This window comes from Trachurus japonicus, chromosome 15, assembly GCF_045865225.1.
Source record: "Trachurus japonicus isolate A0001 chromosome 15, Traja_1.0".
NCBI classification, from domain to species: domain Eukaryota; kingdom Metazoa; phylum Chordata; class Actinopteri; order Carangiformes; family Carangidae; genus Trachurus; species Trachurus japonicus.
In genome coordinates, this window is record NC_140921.1 from 6321791 (window position 1) to 6341190 (window position 19400).

The following is a 19400-nucleotide window of genomic DNA, read 5'->3' on the forward strand; positions in this document are numbered from 1 at the left end:
CACATCAATAACTTTGCCACAGTTCATGCTGAAATTCTGGGTCAAGCAAAAAGAACATGAGCACAATACTCATCACATCATGTCTTCAGCTGTCTGTGCAAAAACCAGATGACTGTGATAAGAAAAAAAGCAGAATATATTAAATGACAATTTTAACCTGCTGATCTGACCAAATAAACTAAACCGTGGCCCCTACAGAAGCTTTGAAGAGACTTTTTTTTTTTTTTTTTACTTTTTTAAAAATAAATTGTCACTATGGTAGGAGGAAAATAATTTATTTTAACTCTGTTGCTCCTGTATGCATCATTTAAACTCATTTCTGTATTTATTTATTTACGCTGGATCCATTTTCAGAGCTCTGCCCGCTCGTCCCCGATCCGCTGAGTCCGTATCACCCAGAGGTCACTGAGGTCGTCAGTGCCACCTCCGACTCTGGGTTGAACCTCACGTCTTTCTGTAGAAACCCTCTGAGAAAAAACCAGTTTGGACTTGCCTTTGTTTTGCTGCGTGTGCCTGTTTTGTCTTATTGTGACGCAGTTTGTGACATCAGATTAAAAAAAAGGTGCTGTATAAATAAAACCTCTGCTTCTCTGGGAGTTTCCGCTCGTCGTCGTCGTCGTCGCAGACACACATTCGACAAGACACAACAACAGTCTGGCTGCGGAGTTCATCAGGTTCATGCAGCCAAGCCATGTGGAAAATACTGTAACTACCCCAGTTCGGCCAATTACTGTTCCGGTCAGTCGCTCAGCTCTTCCCAATGAGAGTTGGACACTCATCAAACATCCCAACGACGCTTGAAAAGCATCTAAGGGCCGGATTTATTTTTCTCTTATTAAAGCGTTTAAGACTTTATATTTGTGCAGAATCGGGTGATGATGGGATTTGAGGTGATGCAGCAGGGATCAGTAACGCATCTTATTATCATCACGGGAAAAAATGGCTTTGATCCACTGACTGTGAGTGTTCAGGTCGCTACGGCTCCAATGAGGTGGTTTTGCTTCTTCCCGTTAACGGATCATGAAGGATAATCACATAAAAGGCACCAGAAAGAAAGTATTAGACCAGGAAACTCTTCTTTACACAAGATTAAATTGGAAAAAAACAAAACTTTTCATTATTTTAGAGGAAGTTGTGTGAGAATAAAGTTTGAATATTGAGATAATTCATAAAAAAAAATAAATAAATAAGGTTTTATCTTAATTTACATAGAAAGTTTGAAACCTACGACAGGAAATGGGGAGGCAGAGAGAAGGGGAATGATATGCAGCGAGGACTCTAGCCTCTGTATATGGGGCGCCTACTCAACCCATGATTCCCGAGCTATAAAGTATTTATTTTAAGCTCCAGGTCACATTTCCCCAGATTGTTTTAACTTATCTAAATATCTTTTGATCTTTTCCAGTTAGCGATACGATCACAGATCATAAAAGACATTTAATTTCTTTAATTGCAAATCGGAAAATGTGTGTATGCTAAAATGTGAACATGTGCCTTCTCCTTCTGTTTCTCCAGAGTGAGATTTGAGCTCATTTCAAATCTATTGAAACTTTCTAATTTAAAGTTTCCTTCAAAACATCTGCACAACTTCTGTTTCTGCACTAAACATCTAAAACGTGTGACATGAGTGATGATCCTTCACTCAACAACAACAGATTAATACTGAAGCCTTAAAATAAAGTAGAAACCCAGAAGCACGCTCCCTGACCTCTGACTTTCTGACACCTTTATCAAAATTATGAACCAAACAGGGAAAAGTCACAGCTGCCAAAAAAAAAAAAGAAAGAAAGAAAAGTCTCATGAGTCATAGCTCTGATTTGTGTGTTCTCTGCAGTAAATGATGTAAAAGCCGATATAACATTCTTTGTTCTGCTCCGATTCATTGGCACATCTCTTTTAGACTGTGAGAATAGCAACCCAAGCCGATGCGATGTGGGCTGCCAGCTATTTTCATCACCCTGCACTCACGCAAACATCGCATGCGTAGCCCTAAAAGGATTTCTGCAGTCGACCTGCAGCACCGCCGGGACTGTTTGTGCTGCTTTTGTGCTCATAATGCTGGATTGAGTTTTGTTTTTGTAGCTTTCAAGGAGCCTGTTTTTGTGGCCAGAAGCTCAGATATTAATAATAATAATAATAATAATAATGGGTATATGATGATGATGATGATGGTGGAGGAGAGTAATTCACATTTGCTTTTTTAGGAGTGTTCACTTTTATACAATGTGAGAGAGAGTGAGAAAATACATACCTGGCATTCTGAAACCTCCGTGACAGAAGTAACGCTGTCACTCTAAACCACACGAGACTCACACTAGGCCGGACACACACTCACACACACACACACACACAGTGACTCACAGTGAATGTGAAGCTGCGATGACAGAGTTAATCTGGTCTGAAAGGTTGAAGGAGAAACTGAGAGCTGAATGGACCTTCAACCCTCTGACTGACTGACTGATTGACTGATTGATTGACAGGCAGTTTGTCAGTTTTCTGCTAAGTTTGTCGTAAATCGTGTCATTTTCATTCTCACAGTTTTTAAAAATGAGAAAATGAACTGAGACAGCCTCTTAAATACGATATACGTTTTACCTTTTCCATCGCTGCCCCCTCCCTCTGGAACTCGCTCCGTATCTGCACACACCTCCCAACATTCAAGACCCTGCTCAAAACTCACCTTCTTAAATTAGCTTTTAATATATAATTGTGTGTGTTTTATACTGTTTTATCGCTGTTTTTAATTGTATTTCACTCTGACTTTGCTCTATTTTATAATTTTTAAAGTATAAAGTGTCTTTGAGCATCTGTAAAAGCGCTTACGTACAAATAAAATCAATAAAATATTATTTATTATTATTTCATACGATAACACGCCTTGTGTGGTTGGGTTTAGGACTGATGATGACGTCACTTTGAGCTCTGGTAAATGATTGACATTTTATTGACTTAAACGTATTAATCAAGACAATAATGAGCAGATTATGAGGCTGTTATTAAAATGACAAACAGAATCTGACAGTATTTCTGTCTGTAACCCAATAAAAGCTTTAAATATATATGTTTAACTTATGTCTCAGGACGTATTTTCTTTCTTTCTTTTTCTCTCTGCATTTGAAATTTCCACACAAGGACTGGTTGATTCTCACTGACAGCAGCTTAACACTGATCAAAAGAACGGCAAAGTAAAACCAAGTGGAATTAATTAATGAACAGCTCTCTCTTGATCTCAGCTCTTTAGTGCACATTATTCATAGGAACTAAATCTCAATGAAAGTTTATTTCTGGAGACAGGCTGAACAGATTTTGTACCTTGGTGTCGTAAAAAGTCGTGTCAGGACTCAGACATGCACAGACAGACATCACTTGACAATATTTAATGTAACCTATTCACGTGTTTTAAAGTAGCTGAGTGTAAATAAAGCAGCCGTCAGTCAACATCATCAGTCCACCATGAGATCACAACAATGCAGCCGAGCCAACAGGTTGAAGCTCTCCTCAATTATCTTGTCATTAAAACGCATTAGTAGGTAAAGACGGCAGCCTCCACACTTCTTTATTTTTTCCCTTTCTTAAGCCACTTCTCTTTCTCTCTCTGTAATTAAACTTGTCATTCAGAGGCTGCAAAACAGCAGCCTGGGGGGTGAGATACAGAACAACACACGTGCACATTTACTCACATGCAAAAACACAGTCAGTCAGTCAGTCAGTCAGTCAGTGGGTGCCAATCTGAACGAAAACCAACACCAAAACAATAAAGAGAGGACAGAGCTGCTGCCGCCGCTGGTTGTGTTGTGTCTGTTCCTGTCTGTGTTGGCAGTAATGAGGCCGTTAATACCAGTCTCTCTCTCTCTCTTTCCCCCCCGGCGGTCGCTGCCTGTGCGGCGCAACGTTTGTTTCACATGTTCGTGTCTGCATGCAAGCAACGAGGAGATGAAGTGTGTGTGGTTCAGGATTAACCGAGACCCAGATCGGTGCTCTGCTCGTGGGGTCGACTCGCTAATGACAGGAAATTAGCCTCATGTGCAAACTGCAACATGCAAAACGACTGATATTAAAAGTAAAGTGCATTAACTTGTTGTTTCTACTTCTGGGGTTAATGTAGTTTTTAAAAAAAGGACGAAACATTTACTTGAAGCATGCGATCCAACCAAACATGTTTTGACAGAGTAAATCCATTGATTCCTGAGGTTTTGGCAGCAGAGAAGGTGCTGGTATAGAAATAGAGGCAGTCTGAGCTCCTGCTAAAAGATAATCTAGAAGAATCAGGACGACATATTTACTGTGAAGTTATAGTTATTATAGGAATAGAGGAAATATAAAAAACTAAAGCAAAGTGCAAACTGCAGAAAAACATCTAAATGGGGATGTTTAGCACAAAATGAATCATGAAAGGCACAATCTACGTCTTATTGACTCTGGAAACCTTTTTAAATAAGACTATTTAATTTGAAATTTCACTAATGCAATGAATTTTTTATCTTTTATTCTATTCTATTTTACAGTTTTGCCACCTATTTTGATATGCTTTTATTTATATTTTCATATTCTGTATTTGAGTCTATGTTTGTATATTTTTGTCAATCTGATTCAGAACAGTTTCACTATTGATTTTTTTTCTCTGCCGCCATTTGTGGTTTCTTGCTGCAGCAGGTGGTGATGATAGGAGCTTCAGCCATTGTTGTCATTAAAGGTCAAGAGGTTATGACACATCTACACTGCACTACGACATCAGAGTTAACTGGACACTTCAGTGACCTCGTTTCAGGAAAGAGTAGAAGTGAGAAGTGATGTGAATAAAATAACCACCATGTTTACGCAAGAGAAAAACTCAGATAAAGCACGTTTAAAGCCAAGTATCATTGATGTCAAACACTGACTTCTTTGAACAGATATTTTAATTAGACTGAGCCGTAATATTATTGTTTAACAAACATTGAATTCATTTTGAACGACTTCTACTTTTTTTTAAATAAAGTTTTGATCATCTGATACTTGAAAAGTGCACTTATCAAGAAATCAAAGGAGGCAGCAAATCCATCCCTGTTGCACTTTTCTCTTAATGTATGTAAACTGGATTCGGGCTATGAGGTTCACTGATGTAACAAAAACACACACACACACACACACACACACACATGCACCAGATAACAGGCCCTGACATTAACTCCTGGTGTCCATGTGATTGTTGTGATAACAAGCCAAGTGGTGCTTATAGGAAACAGATCCTGTAACTGGAGCAGGTGTCAGGCTGTGTATGTGTGTGTGTTTTTGTGTGTGTTTCTGTGTGTGTGTTTTTGTGTGTGTGTGGGCCTGAGCGGCATCGCAGGTAGTGTTTTAGATTTTCCCCATGCAGCCACTAAAAAACGCTCCAATCAGCCTCTTGTCGTTTCCATCACTCTCACCGGCGAGGACAGATTTACAGATTTCATTGAAGTTGAGTGAAGCCTGAACATCTGACCGCACCTTCACCCGATCTTAAAGGAACAGTCCGCCTGTTTGAAGATCACTATCACTTTTGTCTTAGGGAGGGAGAGAGGTCTGCATGGGGCATGTTTAGCCTACCTAAGCACAAAAACTGGAAGGTGGAGCAGGGCCGAGGTGAGCTCGCCTATGACTCCAACAAAAGGGAAAATACCAATTCAGAGGACAAAAATGGAAAAAAAACAACAACATGGGAACAAAGTGATTAAATTAGCAGGTTCACAACATCTCAAAAATAGGAAGGAGAACTGTTTTTGCTAATTTTCCTCTCACTCCTCTCAGGAAGTTTCTTATGAAAGTTTGAGCGGACGACACGATCAACAACAGGATGAAGCTTATAAGATTTAAGCAGATTTAAATGTGTGTAAACTTCTTCTTTAAGAAAAAGTCCTGCAGACTGAATTGAATCCAGAGCTGTTGGACGGCTCCTTCACCTTCATGTCTGTGAATTTTCACTCTGAATAAAAAGATGTTATTTTCCACTATAAAGATGGTTGAGGGTCAAAAAAGGCTGAACAGTCTGCACACGCCCTAAATACACACACACACACACACACACACACACACACAACTGAGCAGCAGACATACATATACAGTATATGCACACACACACACCTTTCCTTGCTTACAGTGGGTCTTCCTGTAGTTGTGGCGCCTGGCCGAACACAAACACAGAGCAACAATACAGCACAGGCTAATCTGTGATCCTGAGGAACATAGAGTTCTGGAAACACAGCCAAACACACACACACACACACACACACACACACACACACACACAGCCGAACAAACAGCTATCCCAGACAGGGGCCCCGACTTCAGCTCAATCAGGGGAAGAACGATGCAGGAGATTGCTGATGATTCTGATAGTCCATGAAAGAGAGGCACACACACACACACACATGCAGACACACACATTCTGGCACAAACAAACAAACCCGCCCACGCCACGCTGATGGTCGGGATAGACTGGCTGATTGAAAGAGGCACAGAGGGGATGGAGAGAGAAAGAGAGAGAAAGAGAGAGGGAGGGAAAGAGAGAGAGACCACAGGTGGTGCGAGTCGCCCAGACCGGGACCCTCTATCAGAATACCAAACAAGACACATGGCTGAGATTTACATGGGCAGTGAGTTCAGTGTAACAGTGAAGAACAAGAATGTTAAAGCACTAAAGCGGGAAAAATAAATATATATAAAAAAAAGATCTGTCGCTCTGTTAATCCGAGCTCCGGCTGAGGTTTTAGCATTTCTGTCTCCAAACTCTCTGAAGCTCATCATCATGTTTCAACCACTAATAGAAAAAATAAAAAAAATCATACAGTAACATATCTTTCCAGAAATGTTTTAATGGCGACTCCTTCCACAGAAAGAAATAGTTCCTGTGCATGTGGGTTATCAAGAATCAAATCAAATCAAATCATCATTAATATTACTTATTGAACCTGTGCAAGTAAAACTAAAAACTATCTTTATGCATTGACAATAGTGGATGTACTGTATGTGGGTGAACTGTCCCTTTAAAACAGTCACTGCACTCAGCAGTACAGTGACTGTTAGAGCAAAAAATAACAAGACTCAGCACCACTCTAATTTCTATCAGTACCGACTGCTGCATTACTATTAATTATTAATTATAAATTACAATAAAACAATAATAATAAAAAATTTTGAACCACAACAGACCTGAACTAATTTTTTTTTTAAAGAAACAAGCTGACAAAGTGTTCACAACATGTAGAGCAAAGGTGAGCAGAGCTGCAAGGTCATGACTCATGGGTTTTTTAGTGGGCAGCTGTAGAAAGCACCTGATCTCATCTGACGCTGCTAAATGTCATTTGATGCAAATAAAATTATAATATGTCACAACCTTTAAAGCACTGACAAAAAAGCCTCCGACTCCTCTTTGGAAACGATATAATCTGTGGTTTTTGTTGCACCTGCACAAAGTCTCTGCAGAGGGACGTTCAGTTTCTAAGAGTGTGTTTTCTCAAAGCTCAAAGTGTTTTAGGGCGAAGCCTCAGAGACGTGATGACAGATGCGAAAGCGGAGCGGAGGAGAAAGCTGCAGCCTTTCATCAGTTCTCATGTCCTGAAATGCAAAGTGAAAACAGGAATGATTCGGTGTAAGAAACAGGATTATAACGACTTAAAGAGGAAGGAATGCAAGTCTGTGTTTTCACTCCGTCACTGCTCTCGCCTCGTTCACCACAGTTTACGCTCCAGTTTTCACTTTTTTGCACTAGTGCGGCCTGTGTGTTTTTGTGAACAGCATCCTTTACTGTGGTGTCGACTCGGCTAACTGTGTGTGTTGGTGTAGAAAACAAACCCCCTCTCACAACAGCGTCACGTCTGGCAGCTCTAGGTCTGGTTTCACTCGTCGTCACAGGCAACAAATTCACTTTGCGGAGAGAGAAATGATCTAAAAATGGCTGAAAATGAGGCGGCGGGAGGACGCTCTTAACACACAGGTGCCTCGGACTGAAAAACACAGATAATCATCTCTTTTATATGAGAGAGGGAGAGAGGGAGCGTGGTGGAAACTGCAGTTCAGCTCAGATTCTCCTCTCCAGACTTTATTTTCCACAACTTGAAACTACAGCATCTACATGAAAGAAACAGTCGCAGTAAATCTGAGTCTAAGTGGTTTTAAACCATTTCTGTCTTTTGTTTTGTGTTTTTTTTATGATTTCATTTGATGCAATCAGAGGTATTGAGAAAAAATCTTTGCAAAATCTTAACAGGTTCTGCATGGAAAACCACAAAATCCAACTTTTATCATCATTTATTCCCTGCAGAAAGACACCCAATACCTCTGAACAACAAAACAAACAGTGTTGGGAAATAAATCAGTTTTATCATGTGATAAAGCTCACACATAAAAACAACAGGGTGAGATTTGAATAGAAACAATGTTCGATTATTCCATCTAAAAAAAGAAAAAAACACAGATTTGAATTATTCAAATATCTATATTTGCACCTAAGAGACATAACGTCCTGTACAGGAGCTGATGTCGGTGCATGGAGAGAAAATCTAAGCTAATTGTATCTTACATCACCTGTATAACAACTCTATCTTGATGTTCCACCATTTTGTTGTTGTGTCTCCAAACTGGGTCGGTTTGGTTTGACCTACATTTAATTTTCTTATGTCGGCAGACCGCCAATGTGGTGCCGCCCTCTTTTAATCACAATCAAACATTCATTTTCACATAAATTCACTTATTAAATCAAGTTCAGACTATTCAACAACACCTCTACACTGCAAAAACTCAAAATCTTTCCAAGAATATTTGTCTTATTTCTTGTCCAAATATCTCATTTCTAGTCCAAACTAATCTCTTTCCACTTAAAATAAGACTCATCACCTAAAAATTAACTTGTTTTTTGATCATTTTCACTTGTATCAAACAAATTTTCACTTGAAATAAGTAGAAAATCTGCCAGTGAAAGCAAGTTTTTTGTGCTTGTAATAAGGAAGAAAAACTTGCTCCACTATCAGATTTTTCTACTTATTTCAAGTGAAAATATGCTTGAAAGAAGTAAAAAGTGTCTAAAAACAAGCTACTTTTTATGTGATGAGTCTTATTTTAAGTATAATGAGACTTGTTTTGACTAGAAATGACATTTTGACTAGAAATAAGACAAATATACTTGGTAAGATATTTGAGTTTTTGCAGTGTAGTTTAAGGTTTATGGGCGCCTCGTGGTTTCGAAAACTGTAACCGAGCCTCAGTCAGCACAGATCCGGAGGAGCTGGACCTCCACCACCATCGGCCCTGGTGAAGGTGAAGTTAGGGGAGTGAGTCTGTCTCGGACCTGGACCGGAGCCAGGTGACACACAGTGGATCCTGGAGCTCGGCCATTTTGGTAGCAGAGGAAGAGGAAGAATGGGAGCTGGCGGACGGGAAATAGGAAATGGCAAGGAGACAGAGTTCTGAAGGAGGGGAGAGAGATGGGGGGAACGACGTATAGGTCCGATCAAATGACCTCAAACATGGACCAACGGGAGAGGAGGAGGGGGCAGCAACAACAAAGTAAGCGGTATAAACGGCTCTGGTGGGAGTCTGAGATAAATATGAGAGAATGTGATGCGAACAAAAAGATACAGAAGGGAAAAAAACAAAGACGGAGAAGGAGGAGGAGGGGGGGGGGAGGGGGGGGCTGAGAATGAATGAGATAAAAATAACAATGGAAAGATGCAGAGGTTTCCCAGTCAGACCTCCTCCTCACCCCTCCCTGCCGTTTCCCCTCCGAGCTGCTGGACCTTATAGGTACAGTACAGTCGATCAGGGGCCTCTCGACTCAGGTTGACCCCGAGTTTGTTCAGTTGCTCTTAAAGGGATAGTTCACCCAAAATTGAGGGCTGGGAGAAGTTCCAGAGTCCTCCGTGGCTTCTCAGAGTTACAGGGGGTCTCGGCGTAGCAGTGCATGTCCATATGACGGTTGCAAATGGATACCAACTGTCTTCGTAACAAAAAGACACACCAAAAAACATCCAAATAATGTCCATCTTGTATTGAAGCCCCGAAATGCGAAATTGTCCCGAAAAAAATTAAATAAGTCTATATTTCAAGCTTGTTTTGTAGCGGAAGCTCCTCTTCCAGGTTCGTCAAATTTGGACGAACCAGGAAGAGGAGCTTTGGGAAGCTTCTGCTACAAAACAAGCTTGAAATATAGACTTATTTAATTTTTTTCTGAACAATTTCGCATTTCGGGGCTTCAATACAAGACCGACATTACATACAGTACGAGCAGCATGGAGGTATTTGGATGTTTTTTGGTGTGTCTTTTTGTTACGAAGACAGTTGGTATCCGTTATATGGACATGCAATGCTACGCCGAGACCCCCTGTAACTCAGAGAAGCCACGGAGGACTCCGAAACTCCCAGCCCTTAGTCGACATGAGGGTGAGTAGATAATGAGTGAAATTTCAATTTTGGGTGAACTATCCCTTTAATCTTATGCGGCCTTAGAAGAACCGACTCCTGCAGATTTATATTCAAGTTTAGCTTTTCTCGTTAAAATAAAAATGAGAAAATCGGGTTAAGTGTCTGTTGCAAATTTTGGGATGAACAAAACCACTCTCTCTCTCTCTCTCTCTTTAGTGAGTCATCAGACGCTCCTTTTGCTTTTGTCAAAGACTTGGCCTCGGTTACCGCGACTAAATGATTGAGCAATTAAGTAAACAAGCAGTGTGAGGACAGTGTGAGTGGTAATCAGCTCCCTCAGCAGGAAACCACTGATTTCTGAAGCACCATATTTTGTTCCTCTGAGAAAACACTGCTGTCGTTATCAAGCTGTGTGGAGGGAAAAAAAAAAAAAACACTTCATCCTGAGTTTTGACAATGAAAAAAAAAAAAAACCCACAAACAATCTTCTGCCTCCTGTTGCTGGGTGTGAGACTCAACTGGAAAACCACCGCGTCAGGTTTGAAGTCTGAGCGCTTTAAGAGCTCTCAGCGGCAATGTGTTAAATAGCTGTTGGTCTGGATATACACAGAACTACAGAGTATAAAGTCCACAAGTAGCAACCGACTCAGTTAAAACTTTAAGTCGCTCTTTCACCCTGGTAACGGCCCCCGCTGCTCCTCCTCAGAGAGCTAATCACAATAAACCGCAAAGAGTCACACAGCTGGGAAACACACTACATCTGTATCTCTATCGCTCCTCTGCTTAGTAACTCAAAGCCCGTCTCTCTCTTCACTCTCTCTCTCCATTCGCCCTATGCCGTCTAATCTCCTTTTTGTTCAGTGTCCATTGTTTGTTTCGGTCTTAGTCGGCCTCTTGGTAAAACTCTGAATAAGAGCTTTGAATCCCAAACACTCAGAGACTCAATCAAACCTGACAAGTGACTTAACGACTTAATTGGAACATGGATATAAAGAAAGAGGTGAACACTGTTTATATGTTAGAAGAATATATGTGACAAAGTTCAGTTCAGTTCAGTTCAGCTCTGGGAATCAGGCTGCGACACGTTATCAAACACTGAGTAAAACGTCGGTGATTCGTCATGATGAAAGGAAAAGGATTTGGGAAATCCCATCATCTCCTCTACTGTAACTTATATTAGTAATGATTAGATATCATACTTGTGTTTTATTCGAAGTGTTGATCAATAAAAATATATATTAGTGGGTTTTAACCATTTAAACCATCATAGTGTAGTGTTACTGTACATCTCCTCTCTCAGCAACAGCCAATCAAAAGAGAGGACCCTCTGATTGGCTGTTTTCTGAGCAATCCAATAGAAATAGAGAAGATTTCAGGTTAAAAAAAAAAAAGAAAGAAGAAAAAAAAACATGCAGAGAAACCAAATCCTGCAAGTGTTGGATGGTGGTAATGATTGTCTACTTGTGACATCACAGAGTCACAGAAGTCCCAACAGCTCATCTGAATACAGGCTGTGTGCATTTCTCTGAGGCTTTGATACTTTCACAGTATGAATACAGAACCTAGAGCTGATCTATAATCAAACTACACATGGACATCTACCTTTAAATAATATGATACCTTTAAATATTAGAAATACTGTATTTCATGGTGGGTATTTGAGAACCAGAACCACAGAAAAGGACTGAAACAAAATGTAATTCTCCTTAATTGACCCACCTCCTGTCTAAATCCACTCATAGCTTCACGTTCGAGTCGTTTGGATCCCACTCTCTCCATCTCTCCTCACATTCCTCTGTCTTTCACAGCGCAGGTTTAGCCATTGCTATAAGTGGCGTGATGTTTGGGTAGTGCCGGGAGGGTTAGGGGGTTGGCAGGGGGTTAGCACACAAAAGAGGCATGACGGCGCCGTGCCAACCAGGCCTCGGCCTCGGCTGCAGGCTGCAGAGCGCCGCGACAGACACCATGTGAACCGCTGAGTTGACGACGGGGCCCGCGAGGTCCGACATGCCAGAGCCTGAGCGAGCCGAGCCGAGCCGCCTCTCCTCTCCTGCCCTCTACTCGTCTTTGGATTCCTCATTCCTGGTTTGTTCGTCTACATAACCTCTATGTCCGTTTGATTATCTCTCTCGTCTTGTTTTACAAACCCTCTGTCCTCCCCTTCTCTCCTCTCTGTGCCTCTCTCTCTCTCTCTCTGTCTCTCTGTCTCGTTTTTGGCAACTCACTTTACACCCCCTCCTCTCAAACTATGAGTTAGCACAACAACTGTTCACAATAAACAGCAGCAAAAGGAACAGAGAAGACAGAATAACAAGCGAAACTCATGAGTTAGGAGGGGAAAAAATCAATGGTTTGGCCTGTTGTTACAGAGAGGAGATGAAAAACTACACCAAGACGGTTTTTGGTTCTTAAAGGGATAGTTCAACATTTTGGCAAATTGGCCCATTGCCATAATCGCTATAGTCATAGCAGTAGGTTCGTTACCTTTAATTGTAGGTGTAAGCTATTTTCAGTACGGCGGAGCGCAGCAGCTGGCTGCTCAGAGCTACGCTATGGAGGCTAACGGAATTTCTTGGTTTCCCTCATTAAACTCATCAAATACAAAATCCCAAAACTCCACAGCGCTTTTGTAGACAAGTTGTGAGCTGCACAACCACCACGCTATGAGATAATGACGGAACGATACGAAACGGAGCCGTTTTCGAGGTAAATTCATACAAAACCGCTGATGCGCGTTGCGTTCAGGGACAGTTTTTCAGCAAGCAGTCTCCGTATTTACCCTGTATTTACCTCGAAAACGGCTCCGTTTCGTATCGTTCCGTCATTATCTCATAGCGTGGTGGTTGTGCAGGTCACAACTTGTCTACAAAAGCGCTGTGGAGTTTTGGGATGTTGAATTTGATGAGTTTAATGAGGGAAACCAAGAAATTCCGTTAGCCTCCATAGCGTAGCTCTGAGCAGCCAGCTGCTGCGCTCCGCCGTACTGAAAATAGCTTACACCTACAATTAAAGGTAATGAACCTACTGCTATGACTATAGCGATTATGGCAATGGGCCAATTTGCCAAAATGTTGAACTATCCCTTTAAAAAAAACACAAATTTATCTTCTTCTGGATCAAAACTTGAGATAAAACAAAAGCAGAAGAGGGAAATATGGAGCTTCAAAGCCCTGACACTTTGTCAAAGGGTCACCGAGGAGATCTTTCAAGGTGGAACTGGCTTAAAATAACTTTCTATTATATTCTTTAAAAATGAAACAGAAGATATTTGATAGGCTCCAGTAACAGGTTGATCCAGATGTGAGGTGAAGTGTTGTCATGAAGATGATGACATCTGGGAGTGACAGTAGATGCGGCTGAAATTTCTGGAAATTCCAACTCAGTTCACTTTAATAATGATTTCAATGACCCTTATCACCTTCAATAACAAACACACCTCTTGTCTTGCTCAGATTAAGATCATAAAAACCACCAGGAACAGTGTTGTTGACCGTAAATAGTTCCATATTTCTCGTAGTGACTCATTACTACAGAAGTTTGATGTGTCACATGTGAACAACGCCTACGACAGGTCCCTACACTATGTCTTTATTTGCATAAAACTTGAATAGGGAAAAAAAAAGGAGCCATGCATGCAGGTGAGGTGAGCGCACAGCTATTTCCGCTCATATTGTGGAAGTATTTATAGATCCCAGAACCCCCCCACACATCCTATTGGTGGCGGCGGTGGCGGTGGCAGTGGCGGTAATAATGGCGAGATGTCTGAAGACAGAAAAAACACCCAAATGGATCCATCTCTCCACAGTCGTGTAATGTATATGTGTCTGGCTGCAGCTGCCGTGCCTGCATGGACTCTGACCTTTGGACATTGTTTCCAGTGGAACGACATGTTGATAGAAGCGAGCCCTCGATTTGTTTCTGGCATTCGACTGACAGGAGGATGCAAAAATAATAAAGCTATTTAGCTGCAACAACAACAACAACAACAACCAGAGCTGTGGTGGTGGTGGTGCGTTCACTGACTGGCCGACGGTCGGTGGTTTCAACCCCAAGCTTTAAACAGCTGGCTTATTGCAGCTGTATATGTGAGTTTTTACTATTTGACTGTCTGATACGTGAAGACATAAAACCTGACTGGTAACTGGTGACTCAACAAATTTGCTGTAAGACATAAAAGTCAAGTCTATAATTGTCCATTAGAAATTTTATTTGGTCCTATTCACTTTTTTTTTTTTTTTACAGAATTTGTTATTATGAAGGTTCAGATAAGACGCACACATTCCTCATTTTTAGTTCAACTATAAATTAGAGTTGAAATGATTGATTACTGTAGTTATCAGCTAATAATTTGATTGCATGAGTAAAAGTTTCACAATTAACAATTACTAATCAAATAAAATAAAGCTATTTAGCTGCAACAACAAGCTGTGGTGGTGCGTTCACTGACTGGCCGACGGTCGGTGGTTTCAACCTCAAGTTTTTTTCACACTCACTGCATTCAGCTTTAAACAGCTGGCTTATTGCAGCTGTATATGTGAGTTTTTACTATTTGACTGTCTGACACGTGAAGACATAAAACCTGACTGGTTGCCCCGAGTAACAGCTGGTAACTGGTGACTCAACAAATTTACTGTAAGACATAAAATTCAAGTCTATAATTGTCCATTAGAAATTTTATTTGGTGCTATTCACATTTTTACAGAATTTGTTATTACGAAGGTTCAGATAAGACGCACACATTCCTCATTTTTAGTTCAACTATAAACTAGAGCTGAACTGATTGATTACTGTAGTTATAAGCTAATAATTTGATTGCATGAGTAAAAGTTTCACAATTATCAATCACTAATCAAATAAAATAAAGCTATTTAGCTGCAACAACAACAACCAGAGCTGTGGTGGTGGTGGTGCATTCACTGACTGGCCGACGGTCGGTGGTTTCAACCTCAAGTTTTTTTTATCACACTCACTGCATTCAGCTTTAAACAGCTTGCTTATTGCAGCTGTATATGTGAGTTTTTACTATTTGACTGTCTGATACGTGAAGACATAAAACCTGACTGGTAACTGGTGACTCAACAAATTTACTGTAAGACATAAAAGTCAAGTCTATAATTGTCAATTAGAAATTTTATTTGATCCTATTCACATTTTTTTTTTTACAGAATTTGTTATTATGAAGGTTCAGATAAGATGCACACATTCCTCATTTTTAGTTCAGAGCTGAAATGATTGATTAGTTATCAGCTAATAATTTGATTGCAGGAGAAAAAGTTTCACAATTATCAATCAATAATCAATCTTCATTACATTAACTGTGATGTGATGTTATCTTTCAACACACGACAAGAAAGTAAAATTGCTGCTTTTGTTTTTCAGAGCCGTCAATAGAAAGTAAAAAATATTCTCAGGTTTTACTTGTGGTATGAAAATTGTCAGTGGGATTGATTGAATAATAATTGACTATATTTTGGTTGTGGTCACTATTAAAGAGACATAATTCATTCAGTTGAATGTGCCTTTAAGTAGAGAACCAGTGATAAAGCAGAGGAACTGCCACAATGACTCATCCGTGGTTTCCATTTATCAGGACGTGTCTTTGATACGGAGTCTTTGAGGTGCCAAGGTTTTTTTTGTGTGTGTGTTTGTTTTGTTTTTTTATTAATGTGCTTCTGGGACTTTCTTTGCTTGTGTGTTACATTTCCTCTGAGGCTAATGAGTCCTGACAGGAAATAAAACTGAAAATAAAAAGCAAAGAAGTCGTAAATTTCTTTTTCTCTAAACAGCGTGACAGGGAAGCGGACGCTCACATAAACATACCAGCGAGTTCATCCTGTCACATCAACATGAGTTAACGAGCTAACCCATTCATTCTAAATAATAAAAAGGGCATTTTTAAATAAACACAGTGTGTGTGTGTGTGTGTGTGTCAGTGTGTGTGCGTGCGTGTGTGTGTTTGCTGTTGTGTGTCATGAATCACACAACTTATCAGCACAATTATGACTTCCAGGCAGCAACACTGTGCTACTGTGCAACACAAAAACAAACACACAACACAACACAGGAGAGAAGAGACAAAACTAGTGAACTCTCACACACTTAAACACACACAGACGCTTTTCATCTGCAGCCACACACACACACACACACACACACACACACACACACACCTGCAGCTCCCCTTTCCTAAAATGGCCGATGGCTCGATGAGCCGCAGGAAAACGCTTCTGGACTCGTCTCAGTTTCTCCTCCTCTTTTCTTTCTAATGTCGTTTTCTCGCTCTCATCTCTGACAACAGACGACCGGCCGTGTCTGTCGTCCGTCCTAATACCATGATATGATGTGTGTGTGTGTGTTTGTGTGTTTGTGTTTGTGAGACGAGAGCTGGAAAGGGAGGAGAGGAGGAGAGACAAGAAGGCGTCAGACAGAAAAACCCATCTCAGCTGATTGAAATCTGTTTCTCTCCTCCTGGTGGTGTCGATGCAGAAGTTAAAAAAAAATAAAATAAAGTTAATCCTGTGTTGCGTTCAGGGTCAAAACTGAACATCTTTCTACTGTGAGATGGGATAAAAAAAAGCCAGTTGACTTCAGGTGAATCAGGCCCGTGACCTCACCATCACCACTGGTGAACAACTACAACCAAAAAGACATTTGACATCTGATTCAAACATGCTTCAAATATTTATGAAAATGAATGCAGTGTCGAGGCCTACAGTATGTGATTCTTTATTATTGTCCACAGGTGAATATTTTTGATATTTAGAGGACAGGACACGGTGTGATACAGGACGTCAGCTGGAGAAGCAGAGGGACAATGTCCATGGCTGCTGCTGCTGCTGCCACTGTTTGTGTGAAATGTGAATGTTGCCAATTAATCCACCAAATATGTGGCAGCGGTTCCTCGGAGCTGGACGAGCTCCAGGCGGTGACGGGACGGCCGTAATCAGAGAGTTTACGGCTCCAACGATGATAAACCTGCACTTCTGGAAATCTCTGCTGTAATAATAACTTTGATTGGCTATCGTCTCACACATTTGACACATAAAGGAGGTCAGAGGTCAAGATCCTGTCCTCACACTGTCCCTTCTGTGGAAAAATCTGTATTAACTCATCACTATTTGTTTAAAACTGAACATAGACGTCTTTATTGTTAATTTTTCTATAATTTTTGTTATTTCTAAGACTCTGCTTGTGTGCTATCTGAGTATTACACACTGTCTGCCCTGCATCCTCCTCTCTGCTGAGGCAAAATGTCTTCTGCAGCTCTGTGAACTCTTCCAGGAAACTGAAGCTTCGTGTTGAAAAAGCCACAGCTTCCACAAAGAAGACTTTTAGCCCCTATACTAAACCACAGTGCACATACACATATCAACTGATACCTGGAGGATGTGTATTTCCCTGTATATTAGTTTGATTTTGAATTTAGTGCATGAACATGCTGCACTTTTAAGCTCTGTACTTTACATTGCACCCTTATGCGTGTCCTATCTATCTATCTATCTATCTATCTATCTATCTATCTATCTATCTATCTATCTATCTATCTATCTATCTATCTATCTATCTAATGCCAATTAAATAATAGATCATTCACCTGATTTTATCTTCTATGCTGCTTCAAGGTTGCATCGCATTTTAAAAACCAAACAAAAGTTGACCATTTCTGGTTCAAACCCAATCTACCATCCAGACTAATAAATCTAACCAATCACTTACCTTACACCAGTCTAATCACAACTACTAATCAGTGCAATGAATGCATTCAGAGGTTGTGTTTAAAAGCTCACACATAGAGACGCACAGTGTCATTTCTATCGAGCAGCAGCACTATCAGAGAGCAGAGAGATCCAGGCCGAGTCACATGCAGCGCTGCAGCAACAGGTCTCCCTCTGAGTCACAGTAGCTCCAGTGTCGAGCCGCTTCTGCCTTAAACAAACACCCGAGTTGCGCTGCCGCTTAATCAACTCACAACCGACGGGAAATTAAAGGCGGAGGAAGGAGGAACGATAAATAAATAAATCAGAGCGTCTTTCTTACCTCTTCTTCTCCTTGTCGGCCGTCATGTCTGTTTGCGGTGTAATTCCCGACAGTCTCAGTTAAGTCCAAGTTGAGTCAAAACAAGTAAAAAGTAAAAAAGGACAAGAAAACGAACGTGTTTGTTTGGCTACATGTGAAAGCGCAGGTCAGAGGAGCTCTGACAGGTCAGGTCATGAACTAATAAAGCTGCCAGCTGGAGGTTAGTCCATGAGCTCTGACCGTCCGGACTGGAGAGCTGCTGGTCGGTGCTGCTGCTGCTGCTGGTCGGTGCTGCTGCTGCTGCTGCTGGTGGTCTTGGTGGTCTTGGTGGCGCTGGTGGGGTCGCGGCCGTACAGTCTCAGAACACTGCCGAGGATTGTACAGCCTGTGGCCCGCAGGAGCAGGAGGAGCAGGAGGAGCAGGAGGAGGAGGAGGAGAAGAGACAGTCCAGTCCTCTCAGACGCAGGTTCAGTTCCCGACGCTCGTCACAACTTTTCTTTTCCTCACTTCGCTGATCTGAAAACTCCCAGAGCTGCTCGGTCTTTGACCTGCAGCTCAGCTGGCAGCGTGACAGCCGCTGTCCGAGTCCCCGGCAGCCCATTGGCTGGGAGCGCCGCCGGGAGCCGCCCCCCCTCCTCCTCCTCCTCCTCCCTCCTCTCTACAGTATACGCACGCGGCCCCGCCCCCTCCCGCGCGGCGCTCCGTACCTGCCTGCTGCCTGCCCTGTCCGCGAGCTGCAACAGGTGGAGCGGGAATAAGCGGCGCGCGAAGGCCACAAATCTGAAGCTTATAAACATCCAGACAGAGCTCATGAGAGTCTCATTATGATGATTTACCATTATGGTGATTTATGGAGGGAGTCAGACTTTTATGAATTAAAAGAATATTCCTCTGAAAATCACGTTATTATTTTGGGTTTGTTTTAAAGGAATAGTTTCCACATTTTGTTTAAAAGCAATCGACTTCTAAATTAATTGCTTTGCCTTTTGGATGAAAGTTAATAGGGAAAA

At 41.3% G+C, this 19400-nt stretch overlaps 1 protein-coding gene across 1 annotated transcript in view; it reads right to left on the reverse strand.

Annotated features, from left to right (window-relative positions):
- The window catches only part of epas1b (endothelial PAS domain protein 1b), a 58123-nt gene extending 39159 nt beyond the window's left edge, over nucleotides 1-18964 (reverse strand). The window contains exon 1 of the mRNA XM_085799370.1: nucleotides 18412-18964. Within this exon, the coding sequence (XP_085655496.1) occupies nucleotides 18412-18437 (26 nt within the window). The 5' untranslated portion in view covers nucleotides 18438-18964. The remainder of the gene's footprint in view (nucleotides 1-18411) is intronic.
- Nucleotides 18965-19400: the final 436 nt, after the last annotated feature.